At 40.2% G+C, this 25,911-nt stretch overlaps 1 protein-coding gene across 16 annotated transcripts in view; it reads right to left on the reverse strand.

Moving 5' to 3' along the window:
- Positions 1–25,911, reverse strand: part of trpm3 (transient receptor potential cation channel, subfamily M, member 3) — a 144,568-nt gene that overhangs the window by 96,934 nt on the left and 21,723 nt on the right. Inside the window, exon 1 of one of the 16 annotated variants that reach the window (XM_042221176.1) lies at positions 20,736–21,928. The exons of 9 other annotated variants lie outside the window; for them this stretch is intronic. In XM_042221176.1, the coding sequence (XP_042077110.1) occupies positions 20,736–20,825 (90 nt within the window). In that variant the 5' untranslated portion in view covers positions 20,826–21,928. Of the gene's footprint in view, positions 1–20,735; positions 21,929–25,911 lie in introns of those variants that run through there. 6 more of the 16 variants (XM_042221174.1, XM_014333679.2, XM_014333678.2 and 3 more) reach the window with 6 other exon arrangements.

Here is a 25,911-nt window from a genome sequence, read left to right on the forward strand (position 1 = left end):
GTCAGTGTTGCGTCCTCCATCATAGCTGTGTGATTTTTCCCTGTGGCTCCTTGTGCTTTAGTTTTCCCAGTTTAGTTTATTTTGTATTGTTTTTCATGTCCCACTCCACGCCAGCAATAAAGCTGTGTTTTTTGAGTTTACCTTTTGACTCTGTGAGTTTGCGTTTTGGGTCCTACTCTTGCCTGCACACAGCCGTATTGTGACAATACTCTAACAAATGGGTCAATAATAATCAGTCAGATGAGTTTAAAACTTTGGCCTCTAAGGAAGCACATTATTTAACTTCTTTTACCTGTATAACTTTTTTAAAAGTCAGCAAAAAGGGGACACATTCCTTTTGTTAACTTAGAACCAGTCCAGTGAAATGAACTGTCAGGCCAGCTGGGTCTCAGAGGACAGCACCATTAACTAAATAATCAGGCAATCAGCACTGGCCCCACACTCACATGCTCCACAATCAAAGTGGACTTGATGTTTTATTGTATTCTTTCACTCCCTTTCTCTGCTGCTGTCTACTGAACCTCATCGAGCTTGTGTATTATAATATCTTTTTACATCAAATGACATTTTAGGTTAGAAAAATGTGTAACATGGTGCCAAGCAGAAAAAAACTCAGTAGGCCTCCACAGTCTTTCCATTTAGTGAGCGTATTTCCTCTTCTTTTTCCTTCAAATATTTGAATTTGTGGTAAAACGTTTTGAAATTTGGCACACTGATTGGAAACATTGTGTGATTTTCATCATGTCTGGGCCTTGAGCACTCTGGCACCACCTGCGAGTCAAAGCAGTGGTGCGTTTATACACCTAATTTTTGAACCATGCATACAATTGCCATGAATTGGCCTTAGAATTCATGTGATTGTGCCAGTTTCAAAGCATCATGTCAGTTTCCACCGCGTATGATTCCATTCGGAAGGGGCTCAAGGTAGAGCCACTACTCTTCCACATCGAAAGTAGCCCGTTGAGGTGGTTCAGGCAGGTGTCTTAGATGTTGGGTGAGGTGCCCTAGGCATGTTCCACCAGGAGGAGGCCCCGGGCAGCCCCACGACACACTGAAGAGATTATATCTCTCGGCTGGCGTGGGAACACCAATGTTCTCCCCCGGACAGGCTGGAGGAGGTGGCTGGTTAGAGGGAGAGCTGGGCTTCTCTGCTTAGGCTGCTGCTCCTGCGACCGAATAACCAGAAGAAAATGGATGGATAGATGGATGGATTGAATATGAACCCATTTTTGCATTTTTCAGGGTTTTGATTGTAATAAAATATATTTCTCTAAGTATTAGGGACTTGCCAGCACCATGAGCCACTCTATAACATTCAGGTATCTTCTAGCAGTAGTCAGTCAGTAGCCACCACAAAAATCAGCTTTTAGTGCAGTACACAAACTGTATGCATGCTTCTGCTGTAGTTTAATTGTGCTTTTAAGGTCTAGTTTAGAAATAGACATGGCATGTATTAGCAGAATGTTAGTGGTTTATGGGCAAAATAGTCATCCTTATAATGGAAATTACAGGGATATTGTTGCTGTACTTTTAAAACCAATATAAATAGTGTCCTACTTTGTCTATTGTTTTAGATGTTTCTCTAAATCACTTGTATTGATTTAGGACTATCGTCATGCAGCCTCCACCCCGCACTGGTTGCATTGCAGCCAATTTCTGTACAATAGGATTACTGGGAAGTGGAATGGCTCGCCTTGATCAGCTCTATCAGTTAACAGCTGTGTAAAGCTTCATCGTTATATTAAAAAAACAGTAAAGAAAGACAAAGGACGAAGAAACGAGAGACTAAAATAACTTGTGACCAAGAAAGAAGCTGTGTCTGTTGTTTGGACATCTTTTTTGTTTTGTTGTAAACAATGAGATTTGTTTTGCTGTTATTTCTGTCTAAGCTGCTTTTTGTGCTCTTGTCTCCACCAATATTCACTATTGGTGGGGCTCAGGCAGCTCCACCACACATAGCAACAGGTAAACAGGCGAGGTGATGCAGCAGTATTACACAGGGCACAGAGGTGTTTTTTTTCCATTGATGGGATAAATTGTGGTTGGAAGAATGAGTCTGAATGGTCCTTTTTTTAGAAGAAAAACACATGTCTAAGACTGTTTAATTCAATATGCATGTTATAAAGAAGCGTAATGTTATACTGGGATCATAGCCATTGCCAGTTTTCTTGTAGGCACTTCTAAAATGTGTCATGACAAATTTGTCATTTTCATGCATTTCATGTCAATCAAATGTTAAAGGAAACAAAAACAAAACTGTAGCTTTGGCAGCTTAAAAAGAGGGAATATTATATATTAAAAATGTGTAACTTCAACATATTTTGAAAGATTTTACAATTAGCGAACTTGCTGTTTCTCCGTCAGACAGGTGTGCTTCAGAGAGAAGGAAGAACAGACAGGAACATGTGAGCTGCAGCAGCAAGACAGGTTAAACCACAACAGATGGGCAGAAACACGAGGACATCAACAACTCACTTGCCCCGAATCGATTCTACGCCATGCAATCATCTATCCTGAGAAGCAAACACTTACTCAGTAATAAGATAGTTTAAAGAAAGCATGTATATGATCACAAGCACAATACATCTTCCTTTGTCTTTTCACAAGAGATATGCTGCTTTTTCTCGACTTTTTTGGGGGGGGGCTTGTTGCAAACAGAGAATCTCATCTCGTCTTAATGTAATTTCCACGGAGTTTCGAGTCAGCACATTCACAGTTTTGCACACGCTGAACAGAAGTTAATCCACACCCCGCTCTGTCTATTTCTTGCTCTCATACCGTGTACAATATCTAATTTTAAATGGAAGAAGACTGATTTGAAAGCCTTTTATGTTAATTTTTCACGCCTGTGTCAAGTTGAAATGACATAACATAGTCTGCTGGCTTTCTCCCTTCGAATGGAGAAATGGCTGCACAAGCTCATCAAACTCATCAACGGCCTCATCAATGTCAGTCATCAGTGAAAGTCACACTCACTAAAACCTTCCTTGGTCCCATACAAAGAGTAGTGTGTGCGCACAAACACACAAAGTAAGTGGGCACTGCAAATTACAAGTCACTAAACAGGCCCTGTGATAAATGTAGTGGCACTAAGTAATGTGTGCATTTAGACAGTACACTCATCAGCTTGCCTCAACGTTTGCCAGCGGCTGTAAGTCAGTGCAGCTGGGTTCTTTATCCAACTGACTGGTGCATATGCATGCATACTTATCTCTCTGAGTGTCCATTTGTGCCTGTAAGTATCAAGATAGCACCATTTTGTGTGATTGAAAACCTCTAATTCTTCTCCTGAAAATTCTGCAATGCTTCCAAATGGTTTGAACATGATTTATATTATTATTATTGACCTGAAGCAAAGAGGAGAAAACCACTCTTGTGTTTTTACATGTATATGTGCATCTAATCTGAGCTGCCAACTGAGACAATGATGTAGACAGTATCATGATCTGAACTCAACTTTCGATCATTGACTCTAGTTGATATACATGTGTCTGCCCATACTGTGAATGCATCTGTGGGCTTTTATGTCTGCTGAGCTCAGCACCTAAAGATGAAGAGCCAACGATGAAGAGCCACTAGCACTGGCAGTCGACCTCTGAGCTGATAGGACAGGGTTAGGGGCACTTTCCAGGAGAATGGGCAACAGTCACAGCACATTGCGGGTACGTGATTTTCTCCCATGTCTGGACCAGCCTGATAAGGCAAAAACGGTTGGCAAAGGATCAGGGGTTCCCACTCTTATTCAGCGTCCTCTCTCTGCTCTGAGGCTCTCTTACTAATCACATTGTTTGCGTGTGCTCTTCCTATTTTTTCGCTGCTTTACAACAGACCTTTTCACTCCTTTCCTGACTTATCGCCTCATTCTCTCAGCAACTCATTAGTGTCTTCAGTCCTTAAAGTCTCTCTGCTTCTCCATCTTCCTGAAAATGGGCTGATTTTAACCCTCACTTTCCATTGTTGAAGCACTTCTCTAGCACTCATATTTTTTCTTTCCTTTCCTTTAGGCTCATTTTTTTACCCTTGCTGTCAGGCTGTCAGCCCACAAAAACTGAGATGTAGGGACATGTGCGCAATAAGGAACACTTGAGAGAGAGGGATACTGAATCCAGCTTGGAAATTCCACAGTATAACTTAAAGTGCTGGAATTTGACACTTTAAGATGCATTTATATACTTTTTTACTAATACTTTATTGTTTACATACATACAAACCAATCTGCCTAGTTTTGTTCTTGCTATCAATTATATCATTAAATAAGAACTTGATAACAAGGATGATTTGAAAAGCACATGATTTCTTGTCCAATATTTGCTCCTTCTGTTTAACACTCAGCACTTAAGTGTAGAAAAAAGTCCTTTTGTGAACAGGTGACATAGGCATGTTGGATAAAGCACTTTGAGTGCTCAGGTAGAGTAGTATAACACTGTAAAAGAACCACTACATTTACCATTTAGTTTAAAAAAAATGGATGTAACTGTGAAATGACATATTCATTGGGTAATGACCAATGACCGTGTGGTTTCATACCACAGATAATCTTTCATTTTGAAACATAGTGTGACCAATTTTGTATTTCATATGACCCAAAACGAATGACAGGAAGTGTTGATCGAGGTTAAAGGTCACAACAGAAAGCATAGACTTCTAAAGAAGCAAAAGTCTTTTTGCTACCACATCTATTGCCATCTGGTGGCCATCAGGTTTAAGGTACTTCCGTGTTGGCTTCATTTCTTTTGACCTGGAAGCTTTGTCTGTGTTGTACACTGTGTGGAATAAAGAGAAGGTGATGCGCAGAAGAGAAATCAATAGGTTTGGGGTTTTTAATCTACATGTGATGTACAGTAGAGTCAGATTCATGGATGTAAAACAGCGGGTGGACTGCAGTAACACATGTAACCACTGAGAAGCAACAAGGCTGAATGGCAGCTCTTTTCTTTATACACCCATGAGCAGATCACACTGAAACTTCACATGTTCCTGGCTATCCTAGTGTGTCATAATACCTGGTGTGTCATCGTGGTAAGGTCTAAGCATAATTAAGCCAGTGAATGTCTCATCCAATGCTCTGCTGCACCAATAACCATTCGACTGCCACTTTAATTGCTTTTCATCCCCCTATTCCCATCTCAGCCATCTACCCCGTTCTCTCAATCTATTCAATTCATAGGGGAACAATGTCTCCATACAAACATGCAAATATGGGCTATACTGTGTGTCTGCTCCCATGCATGTTTGGGCTTGTGGGTGCATGCACAGAATTTTCACTTGACATCCAAATTTACACACATAGACATTAATGTATGCACATCTCTCAGTGGATGTGTACTTTGCATCCTCATGCGTACTTATGAGCTGGTGTCTGACCATAAAATGAGTCATGTATGTCTCTCGCTGCACCTGTGGTGAAAAGCTGTGGAGTGTGAGGTTTCCCCAAATAGCTACTCTCATTTACAGCCTCTCTGAGGTCTAGGCTTTCTTTGTCTGCCACTCTTGGCAGCTGCTACTGTTAAGCACCTGACCCTCTTTAACAGTGTAGCAGCTCATGACCCAAAAAATAGACTCAAAAGCAGGAATCACAACAGGAAACACAGTTCAAAAGCCCAGATTTAATACACAAAGTGAGGTTTAGTGCACGGGTGGGTGGTAGGGGTGAGCGATATGTTAAAAATTTTCAACTGTCAGTTCAATGGGAGGCAAAACCCTGCAAAATAATTACAGTTGATGGACTGAACCAATCACATATAGCCGATCTATTTATCCACTTAACTCAAGTAGTCACTGAGAAATACTGACAGGTAGTCTGTAAAAAGGCACAAACAATGTCAGTCCAGTAGCAGCATATTAATGGTATACATATCCAGGTACGTTATTACCTAGTTAAACTTTAGTGTAATAGAGAAAAGGGCACCAACTTGAAGAAACTAAAGGGTACGACAAATAGAGATTACATAATAACAGAAGAAGTGAGTCAACAGAGCTAATGGGGGTTGTCACAAGGAGAATAATACATACAGACTTTAGGGAAAGATAGCTGCTTCTGCAGGACTTGCAAACTATATCAGGAAAAGGGCCAATATCATGGCTCAAACTCAAATATGGGGCAACATCCACCCCGAGGTAAAGGCATACATTAAGTCCCAAAACGGATGGAAAGAAACAGATGAATAATGTGAATCGCAGCAGTTCTACATGCTCCAGTACCGTATGTACTGAATATGACCTCTCCTGATCGACAACTAAAAACAAGGACTTCTTTTTCTGCTTCAACCCATCTCCACTCAACCGTGCAATGTTTGAAAATCCTCCTGTCCCTTTACCTAGACCTGAAGGAGGACGGCTGAAATTTGTGTGTGAGAATTGTTGGCTCTTAAAATATAGCATTTGAATTCACAACCCAAAAAGAACAACCAGAAAACCTGATGTAATGCACCATGTGTGTTTTCCTGCTTTACCTTCAAAGGTCTCACCTGCATATTATTCTGTGTGCTATACTGCAAAGTCAGTTTGACATAACTGTGCATTATTTGTATTAACTGACTTAACAAAACCTTAAAACCTCAGCATTCTTTATTTACCAAAACAGTCTTCATCAGGTTCTGTGAGCACTTCACTAAAAGTGGGTGTTTTATGTGTCATTTTGCTATTCTTCTGCAAAAACTGACCAATGAAAAGAGCCGCCTACTTCATTTAGGAGGCGCAGGCGAGGAGCTATGAAGAATGCACCAAAATTATAATAGCATGAAGTAACTGGTTAAATGAATGCTTCAGTAAAACCTGTAAATTCCAGAGTTAAAATATTTTTTATTATAAGTCAATGCATTTTCAATACTCATGTGTATTTTTACAGTTACTAACACCATCAGATGCGCTTTAACTTCAACCTTAATTGGCTGCATTTAAACAGGTGCATTTACACTTGGCATGGTCCCAAAATGAAGGTAGGCACCAATAAAATCTCCTGGAAACAGTTTTAATAGTGTGAAAGTAACTTGGCAGGAAATTAGTACCAAGCATAAAAAGGCATACTGAAACAGATGTAAATCAATAAATTCACTTTCATATACTGTTCCAAGCAGCTTTGTGTCTTTTTTCCATGGTGTTACTAATACTGCTCAACAGGTTTGCTTATGCAATGTAAATATATACCTGACACCACTGGAGAAAATCTCCACTGGAGATGGTGGTGAGGTGCAACAGGCTGTTTCAGGTAAACATAGATCCACCTTCATGCCGCAGAAACCTCTGTCTTTATTCTGAAAACCTTATTAGTCTACAAGGTTATCATAGTTAACTAAAACCAACTAAAAACCAAAAACTTAAACTAGATGAATGAAATGATGAATGACATGCCTGTAATGTAATCTGTTGCATTTGTATTGTAATACCTGTGTTATTGTGCTGTTTAGTTCTGTTTATTGTTACATTTTCAACATGTTTGTTCTTTGTTGACGTCATTTCAAGTTTGTATTGTCATTACTATCTCTTTTTAATTTCCATGATTCTATTCTTTTCTCAGTTTTAATTATGCCTTCTTTTGTACTCCATTATTATAATTATCAGTTTATTCCCTAAGTTGCAATTTTTATGCCCAGTGTGTTTTCTGTGGCTCTGTTTGCATCTTAGATATTTCCATATTTAGCTATTTCCTGTTTTATTTTGTTAGACTCTTATGTGCACTGTGTTTCATTTTGCTTCCCTTGTTTGTTTTCCCTGACTGATTGCAGATGTGTACTCTGGTATTTCCCATTTCCCTAATTACATTGTGTATTTATAGCTTTTAGTGTCTCTACTCAGTTCTTTGTTGTGTCAATCTGTTTATTCTGGTCTTATGTCTTGACTTTTATTTGTAAGGGTTGTGTTACCTGCCGCTAGCTGACTTTTCTACCACAGGTAAACCAAGGTTTATCTTTTGTTCATAAATTCTTCGATTTCTTCAGATTTTCTTAAATCTTGCCTTTGGCATATGCCTTCCATTCAATATTAATTAAGAAGAATAAAACTAACAATAAAAATGTTCAAAAAGGTAAAAACTAAAATGAATTGAATACAACAAGTAAAAGCAAAATAAGAATTAACACAACTATAACAAGTCTGCTAACCTATAAGCTAACTGACACATAATTAAAACCTCTGAATGTATGATCAGTATATTTATATGCTCTAAAACACAGTATATATCAACACTGTTAAATATGGAGAAAAAGAGGACTCCTTTTGTGTAATTTCATGGTTTACTGGTTTCGTGTTGACTGCAGGGTCCTGTGCTGTCACATTACTGCTTATTATCATTTCAATAACTGGCACTGGACTGTATACAGGAGTCAATAAAACTCGTTTACTGGCTGAAGTTCATGAAATGTCTGATTTCATAACCAATCGGTGGTCAGTACTTTACTAAGGGTTCGGCGACCAATCTAATTAAGGAAAAAAATGAGAAACTGAACAGGCAATTCTCATTCATGTTCTTCATTAATGACCTCCAGCTCGATATTTCTTCATGGCACTGTGCCGCAGTGCCTCTCACCCTTGTGGAGTGGCAGAGATAAAGCTTCATTACATAAGGCTGCTGGCAGGACTGGGGCTCGTGCGATCAGCGGCCACAGCACCTGCCAGCAATCCCACAGAACACCGGGCACACATTCACCAATACACAGACTTCCTGCATCCTATTTTCTTTTCCTCCTTCCATCTGCTCATTCATTCCTCTATCCTGGCACAGCATTTCCCCTTATTTTCCATCTCTTATTTTGTCTTTTCTTATTTCTCCCTGTCCCCCTTCACCACCCATTCTCCCTCTCTCTCTTTTTCTTTGGGAAAGTGATGCATCCTACTTTCCTCCTGCCTTGTGGGAACACACTGAAAGGCAGGCAGAGTGAGCAGTGCTGTCTCTAGTTGTCCTCACAGAGTATATAATCCTCTTGATGTTCTGCCTCTGTTGTTGCGCACTCAAAAGGGAGGCACAATGTTCGAACATCCATACTGTATGTCTGCGCTGCACAAAGTATTTAAGAACAAAAAGATGAACTGTACAGCTGTAGAGAGCAATGCTGATCACTGCATACAATGATCTTTGCGCTTCATAGAACTGCATTCACAAATGGCAACCCATGCTTTGTGTTATAGCTGCACATGGGGACCATCATTCAAAGCAATCACACACTTAAAAGCCTTTCTGTGAAACACAAACTGAAATAGCTTCATGCAGTCACTGTTCATGCGAAAGACTTTATCACTGTATTCCGATTTTCTCCTTTATCTCTCCGCTAATCTGCTACTTATCTGGTCAAGCAGAGTGACCCTCATTTCTCCTTGCACAAAACTCATGTCTCACTGTAGCAGAGGAAGAAATTGAATTTTTATAGATACAGATTAATATACCGTAACTGAGCTGTCGGCTGCAGGAATTGGAAAAAAAAGATGAAAAGAAGTGGAGGGAAATCCTGCATAAACTACTGCAGAATTTTCCAAAGAATTCTCCTCGGGGGTTTACAACAGTGTTACTTCAGTACTGTGTGAACACGAAGAAAAAAATGATTACATGACTTAATAGTAAAATTGTGTTGGACAGAAAATAATACACTGAAATGCTCAATTTTGCAGGGCATGTAAAAGACAGAGTGCGCAGATAATTTAAAAAAAAAACTTTTTTTAAGAAAAAACAACAACAAAATTTTTGCACCCAAAGTGGAGCAGCCACTTTTTTTTTTTTATCTAAAAGGGCAGTTATTCCTGCAGGATAGAGCTGTGACAACAGCAGATGATGAAAGTGTGACTTATCCTTAAAAGTTGGGATACTGAGGATGGAGTGGTTTGACTAGGCTTATGTGGCAACAGATGTATCAGATATATTGGAGAAGGGGCAAGAGGACAGAGATGACAAGAAGAGGAAAAAAAGGGAGGAGTAAAGTTTAGGGAGGAGGAGGGGGTGAGAGGAATCCAGAAGTGAGAGTGTGAGACTGAGAGATAGATGGGAGGACAAAAATAGCTCTGTGTGGCCATGCCGTTCACTTTCATTTTCCATGTCCCAGTATCCAATTTACAGTCATACACACACAGGCACATTTTTACACATCTCCCTCTGATGTCCTTCGCGTACACAACTTCATCCCAAATTACCATCCCCCCTCTCTATGTCAGAAAAACACACACATCCTCATACATGCGCACCATCCCATTTACAGCTGTGATAAATTGGGTCTTTCCCCACTTTTTTTTGTATACTTCCACATTGGCTCCCTTTTTTTCTCAGTCCCATTCATACACATCTCCATCCAGAATATTTTCAACAGATGGTGAAGGTGTACCTAGCCATGCACTTGGGAAAAGGAGTACAGTGGCACACACACATGCACATTCACAGACTGCAGCTGGTGGACATCCCCAGGGTGCCGTCCTCTTAGCAGTGCCATGAGATTTAGAGCTGCTCATTCCGTTTAAAGGGGACAAAAGGTAGAGAGATGGACAGCAAGAGGCTGAGGGGAAGGAAAGGAGACGGCACCATAGAGATAAAGGCTGAGATGAAGGAAAGGAAAGTTGGAGTGGGAAACAGAAAAGGAGAGGACAGTTTGCAAACATGCAGCTGTCGTTCCGTCAAGGCTCACAGTGACCTGCAGGAATCGAGTTTATTTAAAAAAAAAAAAAAAAAAAGAAACTTAGTGTTACAGCTGATCTTCAGACCCTTCTTGTCCACAGGCAGTCATGTGCAAACTGCATAGGTTTTTGTATTCTTGCACATGAGTGCATATGTGTGTCATTGTAGCTAAGGGAAAAAAGGGCCTAATTCTTCCACTGTCTTCTTCCCAATTTCCTCCATCTTGCTAGAGAGGAGATCCACATCTATAAAAAGTCCTCGTAAACCTCTAAGCCAGAAGAAGGCTAATTGCACATGAGCTATAAAACAATATTGTCTCTCTGGTTTGCCTGTTTTGGTTAACCGAATGGGTGTACCGGTGTGTGCATAATGTTTGGCACCATGTGTATTATGTTCTGGGGTTCCTGTGTTCGTCTGATGATCCGTGAATGAAAACACAGGGTATCATTTTGGAGGAAGCATTCAGCTTCCCCAGTACAACTTAATATGCCACCACTCGCAGCTAATGACCTGAGTAAGATTGGCAACACAAAAATACTCCTTTGAACAACATACAAAATGGAGAAAAAGTGCTGCTGGGAGATGGATACAGGGAGAGACACAGCTGCTGACAAAGACCTAAAAACAGAGAGGAAGTGGGGAGTGAGGGAGGAAATACTGTGCAGGCAGCAGGAAGTGGTGATCATCACAAATAGAGAAAAATTCCTACAAAGAGAAGAAAAATTCCCCACTTCCTCCCCAGCAAGTAATCTTAAACAAGTACACCTTATTTAACCTTGATTAAAGGATTACTAAATTCAGAGGGAGGTCTAGACAGGTGTATGAAACTTGACCAATGACCTATCAAACTTCCAGTCACTGTGCAGCGCAGCAGGGTGCTGGACAGCTGAACAACACAACAATTTTGGAGTATTAATAAATCTGAGCGCCTGAAATAAAATTAGACATTTAAACCGCAGAAAACCATGCTGGGTGGAAAGTATTCCATTGCAAATCGACCAATATAAATGTGAACAGTTTAGTACTTTATGTGGCAAGCGTAACATAGTTATCAGTTTAACATGGGACAAAGGCTGGAAACAACAGGAAATGCATAGCTCTGCTAGTTTGAATAAAACATACTGAAAATCTGACAAATCGTAAGCTCACAGCACATGGTTACATTCGTTATTTTACCTACAGTGAGCTAAATGCCTGCCCTTTGGTTTATAATTCATGCACATACATGAGAAGCCATCGATTTGTGAAGTATTGAACTGCTTCCATGCAGGAAAATGTGAATGCTCCATCAAAGCATATGCCTGTCAATCTATCCAAGATGTTATTATTCCCAGGGTGTCAAATGCTGATGCCTTCTCAGAGCTCTGGCATCCTTTGGCACAGATGGAGTCATGCACAGGTTGGAGCAATATTGAAAACAGAGAGCAAACACTCATTTTTTTAAGAGACAAAGATGGGTTAAAGAGGCAGGTCGGGGTTAGTGTGGAGTACATTTCAAGACTGTAGTTAGTTTAATTTTGTTTTCGTTAGGTGTTTAGTTGGGAAAGAAAAGACAGTTAACATATAATTCTGCATAGAAACAAATTCATCCAAGGACACCTAGTGCAATAAATTGTGTTGCTAAGGGATCCTGAACAAGTATCCACTTGTGACAAGTTCTAGCTTTAAAAATAAAGCAAAATGATGAAAAAACAGCAGCCAAGTAACATGACAAGATGGCTTTTTTTTTTCTTTTTGGTGAGCTGAGTTGAGATGAAGAGACAGAGTCTGAGAGGATACTTATTAGAGTGGCAGATGAAGAAGTAGGGAGAAAACAATGAGAGCAGGACAGAGAGAAAGAAGAGGGAGAGCTGATGCTCAGCACAAAGGCACGACAGACAGAGAGCACTGTTCTCACCGATGAAAGCTTTGTGTTAAAATTTGCTTCCTATTAAAACAATTGTATTATCTTTAAATACTTTTCATAAATAAAGACGCCGTATTACCTATGCTTCATCTGGTTGCCGCACTGCAGCTTCAGCTCTCCAACACAACAATCAAGGTGCTAGATGTCTTTTCAATAACGGTCACACTGTGTTGCTGTGTGAAGACTCTTTTTTTTGATTATGTTGTTAAAGTTCAAGAAAAAGCTTCACAATGATGAATGTTCGCTCAAGATTCACCATATGTGCATATGTAGTCTAATACAAACGGAGTAAAAAAATAACAAGAAAAACAGTTTCTGTTTTTATTTGATTTCTTAAAATGATAAAAGTTAAATTACTGTAACTGCTTATGCAAGCGATATCACCGCATGCACCTGAGAAAAATATCAAATCAGCCAATATGCACAGTGTGAAAACAATAACATTCAATCCACTCAGTCTGTTGCCTTTGCATGATAAATGGCACCTCAATTTTAGCAAGCGGGCAGGTTGGCTGCAAAAAATAATAATTCTCTATCAAGTTTTTGAGTGTTGAACTGAAAGAATGAACAGCTCACACTAATGTTCCCCAATAAACGAGTGGCTTGCACAGCCTGTATAATAGGTTCTAATCTTACAAACATGACTCAGCCTTTCATATACACACAAAGATACACGCCACAATTACCAAGGCCGTATCAATTATTCATAGACTACCACATGCTCAGACATGCATAGACAGCAATGCCTACACGGCCATTCCCATGAGTTTGTCGGAGGTTTAAACAGGTGACACTGTCAGTGCAGACTTTAATAAGGCCATTTTTGCATGTTTGTAACTCACACCCATTGAAATTGACACTGAAATCTGCATCATTCTAGTTATATTATAGTCTGTATTATATGAGAAAGATTAAGAAAGAAAGATTAGTTGAGCGCATCTGCTCTACCCAATCACATTATTTAACTCTAACTAAAGGAACAGTGCAGTTATATATACACACATATATGTATATAGTTGTTAATTCATACAAACTGTTGGTAAGATAGAATAGATGCTATCAGGGCTCGAGTGAATAAAAAATCAAATAAAATGTGGCCATGATTTGGACTGTGTGTCCCTGCAGAGTTTCAGATGAGAGTGTGACCTGCTGAGCTGTCCGTGGTGCTGATTTAAAAACTTGAGACTAATCTGACTGAATGTCACTTGCACTGTGAAAGTAGAGCTGATTGTATGGCTCCAATTCAACCCGAGCAACACTTGATTGATTACACACACTTGAGTAACAATATGGGAGAAGCTCTCAGATGATTATACAGGCTCTAATTTTAGTTTCGTTTTTCCATCTTGCCCTCACACCTCACGTTGGCATTTCATGATCCTAACACCCCTGGCAATTACGTGAGTGAATGTGAAAACGGAAATGCATTGAGTATTTATTGATTTACTGTTGACTTATTGATACACCCGCTATTGATTGCAAATCACCCCCCGCCTCCCAAGCATCCATGCATACTGACATATCCAATAATCCAAACAAACACGCCTTGTTAAAGTGATTTATCGCACTAGTTCTGCATACTGACAGGTAACACCTTTGAAGGGGGCCAAACCAACTGTTTGGACTGGTTGCCAAAACCTCGCAACATTCAATCGATATTATTTTTGGTACATCCGTACGTAACAAAACATGTCAATTTCTTGTTTCAGTATAAGCAGGTGGAGGGTGGATGGGTGATGAATAGTGATGGAAAGTGGTCCAGTCTTGGTGATGGATGTGCAGGAGGGGTGAGTGACTGCCACTCAGAGAGACACTCTCTGAAATCACAAACAAGGTCTGCACGAAACCAGTTAATTGCAAAGAGATACAAAAAACAAAAGTGCTATTTAGTAAACTCTAAATGAGTCAGTAGTTTTATTTATTTAATTGTTTTTCTCATTTACACAGAGCCAGACTTGCTTTTGTTTTTCCCCCATGATTCCTGATCTTCATGTAAATCTCATCTACTTATTGGGTCGATATGGTAGTGGTATACAGCAGATATTCTTCTGTGACTCTTGGCAAGGCCTAGAAAAAAAGATGCTTTTTCCTCTAAATAAATAATTTACTAGAAGGAATAAGTACAAATTCATGCCAACAGTAATGTTGCTGAGTTTGTAAAGTTGCAAATTCAATTCCCCTTCTCCCTCCTTTCTCTCGCTCCATATCTGCACACTGTCGAATGGTTGCAGCATAAAATAAACCTGCAGCTGTATAAGGTGAGCGTGAAATTCAGCAGCTGCAAACTCAATGCATAAAGCAACCTGATGTACACATAAACATTACAGAATACAAATTCTCTGAGTACAGTGTCAGACTTTCTAACCGTGTATGCAAAGTTCGTGAAGCGCATGAGGAGCATTCATGACTTATTGTCCTCATACATACTTAAATGGCCCCCCTTCCACCACCGCTGGCATATATTTCCCACATGTAACTTTACGGGCCAAAGGTCAATGTTTTGAGTTCATAACTCTACTGCTTGTGTCAGAGTGTGACCGGTGAATAGCAGGATGCGATTATCATTATTTTGTACGCGTGTCACTGATGTTTGTTCACTAGCACGTGGGGATTTTCAACAGTAAAAGCTGGAGGTGGTTTGCCAAATTATACATTTATTCTGAAACTGCAGGTCCTTTTAGCATCAAATCTCATACATTATTCAGCAGCTGACTGGTAGGTAGACTCGTGTACTATCTGTTGTATTTATTCAGGACAAGTGCATTTTTCGATTGAAAAAAGAATGCATTGTTTCCTCAAGCTGGTCTCTTGTTTAAAGATCCAAATATTTAGAAAAAGCCTAAAAATACAAATTTACCGACAGCGGTTTTAACTACCTATGATGCTGCGTGGAAGCGTGCCAAATAGGAAATATAGCTTTTGTGCGCCTGAATAAAAGGAATGAGGTGTTAATTGGCAGCTTATGTTCTCGTTTTGGCTCATTAGGACGATAATGTTTTAATTGAAATCTTACAACTGCAGCATTTGCTGGGTAATTGAGACATAAACAAGGGCAAGCTTTGAGACATCCTGCAATTCTGAGGCCTGTTTACACCAGGAGAACGAAAGTGAGAAAAAAAAAAGGGGGGGGGGGACCCTCCCCTTAGGCGTGTGTGACAACATGCTGTTTCCTCCAGTTTCATTCAACACTCAAGTAGCATTTGGTCAACACACTAGGAACTGTCAGGATGTGTGCAAGTATGAGAAGACGAGTTTGGTTACTTTGGGAGAAAGAAGACTGACTGAGCACACCCTCGCCTTGAAGTACTTGTGAAAATAGCGCTTTTGTATTTAGTTTAGTCAACTAACTTGACTACATTTGTAAAAACTATAAGAAACAATACTTTTGTGTTTACCTGCACAGACAAAGAAAAAGATAAAGAGCAAATTATTAGTCCTTCCTTTTTTACAATGCCATGTTATGCACATTTCCACAGTTTAAATAAACCTGGTAACAACAAAATGCACACAAAGAGCCTGATGTATTGTGCGTATTACGGGTGTCATTAACCATGAAAATTTTAATCAGATAATCAGAGCTTGGTAATTGGAAGAATCCCTGCCGACCCAATCTGTATGATTTATCAGGATATGGAAATGAGGCACAACGTGTTTTATACTGAGGGAGTCTGATGCAAACACTCAGATCAGTCAGTAAAAATTCAGTTTAAACACTTCAGCAGCTCCAACTATCATCTTACATTTAAGAGGGGCACACACACACACACACACACACACACACACACACACACACACACACACACACACACACACACTAAAAGTATGTGTGAGGAAGAGGGTACTTCATATGTCATTTATTTAAAAAGGGCTAATCTCTGTAATTGAGATTTATTGTATCTCCCTTACTGGAATTACTGTAGATACAAAAATTGGTGGTGCCACCTATGGGTGACAGTGGCCACTTTATATATATATATATATATATAAACTTTTAACACCCAGCACGCCCCTGCGGGCGGTTTATCCTTCAAGCTCGGGTCCTCTAACAGAGGCCTGGGAGCTTGCGGGTCCTGTTCCCAGGACTGCGCTCTTCTGGACATAGGTCTCAGATGTTGTTCCCAGGATCTGGAGCCACTCGCCTAGCTTGGGAGTCACCGCACCTAGTGCTCCGATTACCACGGGGACCACCGTTACCTTCACCCTCCACATCCTCTCGAGCTCTTCTCTGAGCCCTTGGTATTTCTCCAGCTTCTCGTGTTCCTTCTTCCTGATGTCGCTGTCATTCGGAACCGCTACATCGATCACTACGGCCGTCTTCTTCTGTTTGTCTACCACCACTATGTCCGGTTGGTTAACCACACACCATTTTGTCCGTCTGTATCTGGAAGTCCCACAGGATCTTAGCTCGTTCATTCTCCACCACCCTTGGGGGCATCTCCCATTTTGACCTCGGGACTTCCAGGTTATATTCGGCACAGATGTTCCTGTACACTATGCCGGCCACTTGGTTATGGCGTTCCATGTATGCCTTGCCTGCTAGCATCTTGCACTATATATATATATATACACACACAAATGTGTGTGTGTGTATATATACTGAATATCGCACGTATCACATTCATATCAGTCGTTTTATTTTTAAATTCTATTTTTACTGTTTAAAAGAAAAACTCCCAAACATAGCCACTCCTCACAGCCAAACTAGACATTCTGCAACAGTGTACCTTTTTATGTAACAGATTTATTTTTAGAAATTTTTTTAGCAGCACATGCCATCCTCCATTTATTTTGCATAAGATAGGAGTGTTATCTATGCTTTATGATTATGAGAAGCAACAGAATAAAAAAAGGAAGCGAAAAAGAGAAGAGGCAAAATTTGGCAACGATGGGATGACCACTGGAAATTGACGACTTCATGAAGAGAATTATTTAATATATGTTGCGGTTCTTTAACATCCTATAACCCGAGAGGACGCATGAATATAATGGAAATATAACATATCAACAACATCCCATTATGAACAAAAGTAAAGTACAAAGCACACAATCAAACATGTGGAAGATAAGAAAGGCTGTCATGATGAAAAGAAAAAGAACAGATAAAGGTACACGTGTGAAACAAGCTGAGGATTACAGGTGCACAGAACACTAAACAAGATTTCCAGTTTTCTGTCTAATATTATTTTCCTTTTTCACACTTTATCCAACAAAGTCTACACAAAATCCCAGGCTTACACTTGTAAAAAGTTCAATGTTGCAAAGATGTGATCGTTTTGAGAGAGAGAAACAAAGGCTCTGACAGAGACAAACATATTATTAAACCTGTATCGCAAACCATAACCGGCATAAGATGGCTTTCATATCAGTCCACATAAAAGAGCAAGTTTCACATGGGGCAACAATCTGTGTTTTGTTTGACTCCATTTCCACACCAGACCATAAAAGATACCCAAGCTAGAGGTACGTCAGCAGGTTAGGTTTCTATTTGCAGAAATTACATGTTATTGCATCACTGGTTAGCTTCGAGAAGACACGGATTGTGAAAGTTTGTAGCATGTAGAAGCATGTTTGTAAAACCAAACTAAGCTAACGAAAGAAAACAAGATTTTAGATTTATTTTAAAAAAAAAACAAAAAAAACCTTCTGGTTTTATACAATGAAACACACTGAAAGAGTACGCCTGTGCATGGAAAGGCTAGAGGTAAGAGGGAAGCTTCATATGGAAAAATGTTCCATGGTCAATCCCACTCGCTGTTCACACAACCCAGCACTAGTACCTGTTTGCTACAGTGTCGATAACTATATGTTTATACACCTATGCATATACACCACTGTGCCCACACATGGAGACATCTCTGGCAGCCTATAAAAATTGTAGTCACACACATATGAATTTAAGTATGCATTTAGCAGCAGGGGGCAGGTCAGTTAGAGAGGCCTGCAAGGAAAGTGCTTGCCAAGCAGAAATTTCCAACAATAATGAAAGGTTATTAGGTTAATTTCATACTGACAGCCTGATGTCTCCCTGGGAGGATTCACATAAACTGTTTCAGTAGTTGCAGGAACCGTAATCCTCTGTAGTATAGCTTCATCCATGGTGCCAGTACAGGTGAGGCAAAAGGATCAGCTGTGTCTGTTGATGCCTGTAAACATAACCTCAAAAATGAAAACTCAGCTGCTCAAAAGCAGCACTATTTATAGGAGTCATCCTGAAGCAAAGATCCACTCAAAGTGAGGCACTTTGTACAAAATATCGAGAAGGTAATTCTTAAGTGTACATACGAAGCACTGTGGCAATGGTGCTGTCAGACTTAGAGCATCTTTGTGTGAAAGACATACAGTGCCACCACAGCATCAACTATTGGTTTGTGGACTACAAATAAGAAGCCTTGAGTTTTGGCTGCCATCATTTTGGGATTAAAACTAAACATTATGGGTGAAAATGACTGAAAACTCACCAACTCTAAAGTTTATCATCCATTTTGCACTAAATGTGACCAGAGTGTGCAAAAATGAATATCATCCTGTATTTAAAAAGATCTGAAACTCAGTCTTGAGACCATAAACGCATCTGGAACATGTTAACTGGGGTAACAAATCCAGTAGGAATTAAAATCACTTCCTCAAAGATTTCTTTACAATCAGACTTCTTCTTGGAACCAGAAGAGCGCCCCTGCTGGTCATTAGAAAGAAATGGTTTTCTTTTTAGACCTGGTGGCTACTTGGATCTTTCACATACAGTCTGTGCTTTTTAAGATAAAAATATGTCCTGATTAGCTATTGGATGACCCAGGGAATCATTTGTTACACGAAATTCAAAAAGTCTCCATCCTCTGCTACAGCCAGATAAAGCTTAGGTGGGTAAAATATTATTTCTTCTAATCCAGAAGTAAAACTCTTGAGTCTGTTTGGCAAGTGTTTCCACGAATAAGAAGAAATGTTCCACTAAAAACATTTGTATCAATTCACTGATGTTTGGAGTGTTTTCACTTACACAAACATTTCACTCTTGAAATAAAATTGCCTGAAAAAAACCCCTCTCATGTAAAGTTTCACAACACATGCTAAAACACACACACACACACACACAAAACATCCTAATGCACATACAATGATTTTGCTGGCTGTGTGGTTCAACATCACAGCAATACTGTTGTGTGAGACACTCTGATAAAGCTAGATCAAAGGACATTGAAGAAGAGCCATTCAAGACCTCTGACAATAGACCGTCTTACAGAGTGCCTGTAACTGGTTTATGAAAGCACAGAAATGCATAAAAAATAGGATTTAGGTAACAAATGTCAGCAAGCAAACGTTATAAAGACTGCACTGTAGATTTGCAGAGGCTACAAATCACACTTACACAAAGGCAGCCACACATGCTCAGGCACACAGATGAATTTACACTTGTTCACCAAAAAACCCCCAAATAAACCTGGTTAATTCTAACTTCTTTACATCGAGGTACATGGCAGAATTCATTTTAAAATCTGTCTTCTGTTGTCACTTCTTTACTAAAGCTCCTCAGTCATGTCTGCCACCTCCAATTTTACATTCCCGCTCACCCATTCCCACAAATCCTCTCTTAACTCGTTACATGCCTCCTCAGTTTGTCATCTACCTTTTCTTTTCCCTTCTCACATCCCCTTTTCTCGCTCACTTTATGTCGACATTTCATGCTTCCACCTTCACCCTCTGTGTAACCCTCTTGCTATTTTAAGATCCCTCTCTGATGTCTTTCCATCTCCTCCTCTTTCTCTCGGTTTCTTTCTCTCTTTTTTTGGCTATCAGCAAAAAAATAATTAAATTATTTGCATGTTCTCTTTTATCACACTTCTTTAATTTCTCTATCCCACTCTCTCATCCGTGCCTCTGTAGCATCATGCTCTCGCTTTTCCCATCTCCATTTTTATCCTCCACTCTTTGCGCATCCACTTTGCACAGCCATCTACTTCCAAAACCTTTAAGCTTCCCTCTAAGAGTGTTACACCGGCAGCTTTGCCACACTTCTCTTCATTTTTAACAACATTATCCCCTCTATTACTTCTTAATGACTGCATTGCATCCACTGATGTATGCACCAAAAAGTGCAGCGGCTTCCTCAGCATTCATTTTGTGCCCTCACACCTCTTTCTACTTATGTTCTTTTGGAAAAGCATCAGGATAGCAGGAGGACTGCATGACATATTTAACAAAATCTCTCCAGGCATCTATTTTTTAAATTTCATGTTCTTTTACCTTTAGCAGGCGTACAGATGGTAGGAAGGCTGCATGGCACAGTTTTCTGATGGTCCAGTTCAGTGGCCGCGGTGCATCCAGCTGGTTCATGGTGTCCACTCTTCACGGTTCAGCCACTGGTGCCCGGCAGTTTTTCCCGGCACCAGGATCAATGTTACCCCACAAGGGGGACAAAAATGGGAGAGGGTCTCCAACTCCAACTGCCGAAAAGCACGCAAGTCCCAGGGCATGACCCTTGACGGACAACCATCAGCCACTAACCCCAACCAACGTCACCAGCACCACCACCTTTAAGCCTTTACTTCCACAAGCACACGAAGCTCTCACCTGAGCAGCTTTCTGCCCCCTTTCTCCTTCCCTTCCTGCCCTCTCCTCCTCTCCAGCTCACACAGATCCAAGGAATCCAAGGGAAGTCAAACCTGGAGCTCCATGAGCATCTAATTCCTCTTCCACCAGTAGCTGAAGTGCACTCAGCTCTGGCGCGAAAAAAATGAGATGGTAGAGTATTTTCCCAAACAGCGGAGCAGAGCGCAGCAATGCACAACAGGGAGAAGAGCGCATAGGGTGAGAGAGATGCAGGTAGAGGAAGAGGAAAAGAGAACGAGAATGAGGAGAGATGGAGATGTGGGCAGAGGAGAGACGAGGAATGCAGTGCAGCACAGCACTGAGGAGAGAGGAGAGGAAAAGAGAGTCGCAGAGCGCATAAACGGAGCAGCCTGACAGGCAGTGACTTAGATTTGAGGCTGCATGCACACCACTGTCTCCAAGATGAAAACAGAGAGAATGGAAGAGAGAGAGCGTCAGGGAGAAAGAGGGAGAGGAAGAGAGGGAGAGAGACAAAGGGGAAAACCAATTAAAATCCAATAAAACTGATGAACAAGATGAAATTGAAACTATGGAGATAGGAGGGGGTGCCATGCAGGAGAAGGAGGTTGGTTCTGTGCATGGGGGTGAACAAAAAAGAAAAGAGAAATAAAAAAAGAGGAAGGATGGAAAGACACACAGAGAAAGCAAGATGGAGAAAATGGGAAGAGAGGGAACTGTATGGTGGTAAAAGGGGAAATGGATGAAGCGAAGTCAAAGCTGTGCCTTATAGAGTGAATTCAGATGGAGCTTGAAGATGGAAGCACACTGAGCAACTTGGCTCTGCGGCTGTGGAGGGGAGTACGACCTACTTAGGAATTCACATGTCAGGCATCATGTTTGTGCACAAAAATCTCTAAAGTGGCTTGAAAACAATGTTAAAGAGAGGAACGCTGATGTGACTGTCATATTGCATAAACTCATTTTTAACGCCTCGCAGCGTCCCAACACGCCTCCCTCTGGGTTTGATACATTTCATTTTCTTCATTTTGATGTATTGGCATAAATGTTATGCTGCAATTATACTAATAGTGTAAGCTAATTTGTTTATTCCATTCAGTCTATGAAAAGAAAGTATGATTTTTTTTTCTTTTTTTGGATGATGTGAGCTTAAAAACAAAATCTTCAACAAGATCGTTAAGTTCATTACAAACTACTGATGACTGATCCCTGTGATCAGTGCAACAGAGACTTCTCAAGTGACGGTCCCCGCTGATATACAAACGAGTTTACAACTTACAATATGAAATCTGCATTTTACATTGGTTCAGCATCTTTGGCGTAAATGTCTGTGGATATTTTACACCACACGTACGATATTTGTCATTACTACAAAATCCTTACGGGCATTGATTAAAGGCTAATTGATTATTCTCATTGTCTCTGGGCTGAGGGAGAGCTGCACTGTGTCAAAGCCACTGGTTCACATCACTAATCTATAGAGCTGCAGCAATCTAAAGCAGATTGACAATAGAAAATCTTATCAGTGAAGTGCAGCTTTTGTGAAGCACACTGACAAAGATAAATAAATAAATAAAAAGAGACATCTATTTTTGCCTCATCTCTTCTATTTCTGGACAATCAGGACTGCTTGTCTCCAGCTAATTGCTGATGCGCACAGCTCAAACACCTAAAAGCTTGTCAAAACAGAAGATATGACTAAAATTAACAGTTCTCTTTGCGACTGAATTGACAGGTTTGGACTGGTTGAATAAGTGTGAGAGGGAAAATAAAGCATAAAGGCTTCAGAGGTGTTGATGACATAGCATCACGCCTCGTGTTTGATGTGCTGCATGTTGTCATTGTTTAAAAATGTCTCAAATTAATGACTATACCTGATCGGCGTCAAAATGCCTGAGAGTAACTGTGCAGCACGGATGAGCCGAGACTTTTCAAATGTATGTGTACAGTGCAGGTAAGTAAGTAAGAGCGGAATCTTTGAATGTGGACACAGGATATATATATATATATATATATATATATATGGCGAGGGAGCAGTCTGCCTTGCTTTCAAGCTTTTGAAAAGGAGGACCTAGGGGTAAAAGGAGGCTCACATGAAAGTAAAGCATTCAGTGAAGCAGGAAATACTGTTGAGGGTACCCTGAAAGCAAAACAGAGAAAAGAAAAGTCACAGGTTTGTATTTCTCCTCCTAAATTAAAGGTCAAACAATATGAGAAAACACAAATGACACACTGTCACAATTTGTTTTAAAGTGCATGTTGCTGGCATGAATTAAATACATCCCTGACGGTAGAGAACGCCTTGCTCTTTTAAATTTAGTTATGACTAACAATTCTCTTGAGTCACCAGCTCCCGGTTAGTAGGTGTTTCATTCTGACAGTTAAGCACTGACATTAAGCGTGTCCACGTCACCGACCACTGGCTGCCCTGAGGACTGCCGAGACCTCTGAGGTATCTTTCTATCAACCGTACACGTGTGTGTTTACGCCTGTGCGTGCAGTTGTGCTTGTGAGGCAGTAAGGAGGCTGTAGTACAGGAAGGCAAAGAGTGTCTTTTCCCCTCTAGCCCTCTCGCTTCACACGCTTCTTCATCTCATCTCATGAAATGATTCAACCAACACAGCTGAGTTCAGACCCATGCACTGTCTGTATCCTGCCTCTAGATGGCAACCTTCTAATGCACAATACCCATCTCATACCCAGCATCCAAACACATCACTTGTACTCCCCTAACTCAACTGAACCGCTGAAAATGTCTGCTACTTTACTGCAACAAAACAAGACTATCTGCCTCTTTTTAATTACTAAACATCTAAGGATGCTAGGAGGAGGAAGTTGAGTCTTATCTTTCTGAAGATAAAGGGAGAGTGCACAGTGCTACCAAAAGAGGGCAGTTGTTCAACACACACAACAGAGAGCGTCTTGTTTGTTTCATCCTCTAATTCTGCATGGCTACACTAATTATCGTGACGTTAAAAAGGTATTATAGCTCTGGCACAGGAGAGGACCAGACAAGACGAGATTTAATTCTCTCGCAGTGATTCATTTCTCCCAGTGGGAACTTAACTTGGCAAGACGAAGAAGGCAATTTACTGTGAATCACTTAAGTCCTTCAGCACTGAGCGCTTGTATCAGATTGTGAAGGCAAACAATAAATATCACTCACATTTTCAGATTTAGCGCGATATAGGAGTTTTATGAGGTAACTTATCTCCAGAGAAGTTGAAACTGAGGTCAGCACGGTTTCTTTTTTATATATAGAAATAACACAACATACTGTCATCAGATGCTGCTCTGTAGACACAGCATGACTAATGTGCCAGCCTAAATCATCGCGTTTTAGCGCTTGTAGATGTGATTTTAGGTGGTATTATGTATAAGCAAGCATGGGTAAATGTGAGTGCACTGCTGATTGAATCATTTCATCACAACCCACAAGCAGTGGTAGTAATAGCACTGAGTGGGTGTTCTGTAACCCATTTATTCTCAGGGACATCTCTGCCACAGGTAGCCCTTTTGACATCACCAGTCAGCACTGTGACAGGAGTGTGAGAGAAGCCCATTTCCACCTGTCATTCAGCCAAAGCCCAGAGCTGCTCGTCACACACTGGAAAAATAAATCCTTTGTGCTGGTATCGTGCAAAAAGTGCTTGTAAAAGGAGTGAATATCAATAAATGTTGCTCAGTGAATGAGATAGATTAGATAGCTTTGCATAATGTTTGTAGAGGTACTTTCTTCTATAAAACATTATGTAACTGAAGTCAGGGGATTAATGGCAATACACTTCAGCTCCTGCATGTTATTATCAATATAATTACTTTAAAGTGCTTTTAAAGTGCTCATTGAGATCTTGTTCAAGCGAGGCATGTTCAAAGAGCAGTTGCAGATTTACGCAGTTACCAACTTGTAAAAGATTTTTTTGTGGCTTGATCAATTTATATGCAGCAAAAGTATTAAAATCCACCTTTTCCAGGTTCCGTGTGAATAAGATATAAAGCTGTATGTTGTTAGTTCTGTATTTATATTCAAGCAAGGAGAAAAAGTAACCACACAATCTGTGCAGTAAATAAACAGAGGGAAGCATACCACTTTTTCATATGAGCTGCAGTGGTGAGTAAGTAAACAAAAACCTCTCAGAAATCACAATGCACAGTGATGCACAGACTCAAGAGGCTTCGAGGTGGAGTGCATGAAGATGAGTGCATATAAACAATACCACCATCATCATGTTCAAACAAAGCGTAGATTGTACGACTGTGTCCCTCTTGTTCAATCTACCATTGAACTTTATTCTATAAAGTTCCCGCTTGAGCCAAACCACAACAGAAAACTGAAAGGTTAGCATGAAGGCTGGAATAAATTAAGGACATTTACTTTCTTCTGAAGGTTTGTCTCAGTTTTACTTGGTCTTCCAGGTTTTAGAACTGAAACTGTAATACTGTAATACTGTAATACAGCTACAATACTGGGAAAAAGCATCCTCTCCTCATGTTAACCAACTAACTACGATAACTGTGATTGTATTTATGCAAAGATGAGGCAAAACAGGATCTCACTTCTTGTTGCAGCAGCTTTCTTTCTCTGTGAGGACAGAAAATGAGGGTCGCAGTTCAGTTCTGGATCAATGATGGCAACAAATTATATATCGTACTGGACTCACAATAAAGATGTGCACATTAAGGCACTGTTAACTGAAGGTATGTGTTAACAAAGCCACTTTCTAATTTGGCTTCCCATCCTTCTTCTCCGTGAGATACTCATGTCCTGGAGGATTTTCAGTAAATGACAGTTCAGTATTTCACATTATATGCACTCAAACACACACACACACACACACACACACACACACAC

Source organism: Haplochromis burtoni, unplaced genomic scaffold (genome assembly GCF_018398535.1).
Source record: "Haplochromis burtoni strain Fernald_Lab_line unplaced genomic scaffold, NCSU_Asbu1 Contig_62, whole genome shotgun sequence".
NCBI lineage: Eukaryota > Metazoa > Chordata > Actinopteri > Cichliformes > Cichlidae > Haplochromis > Haplochromis burtoni.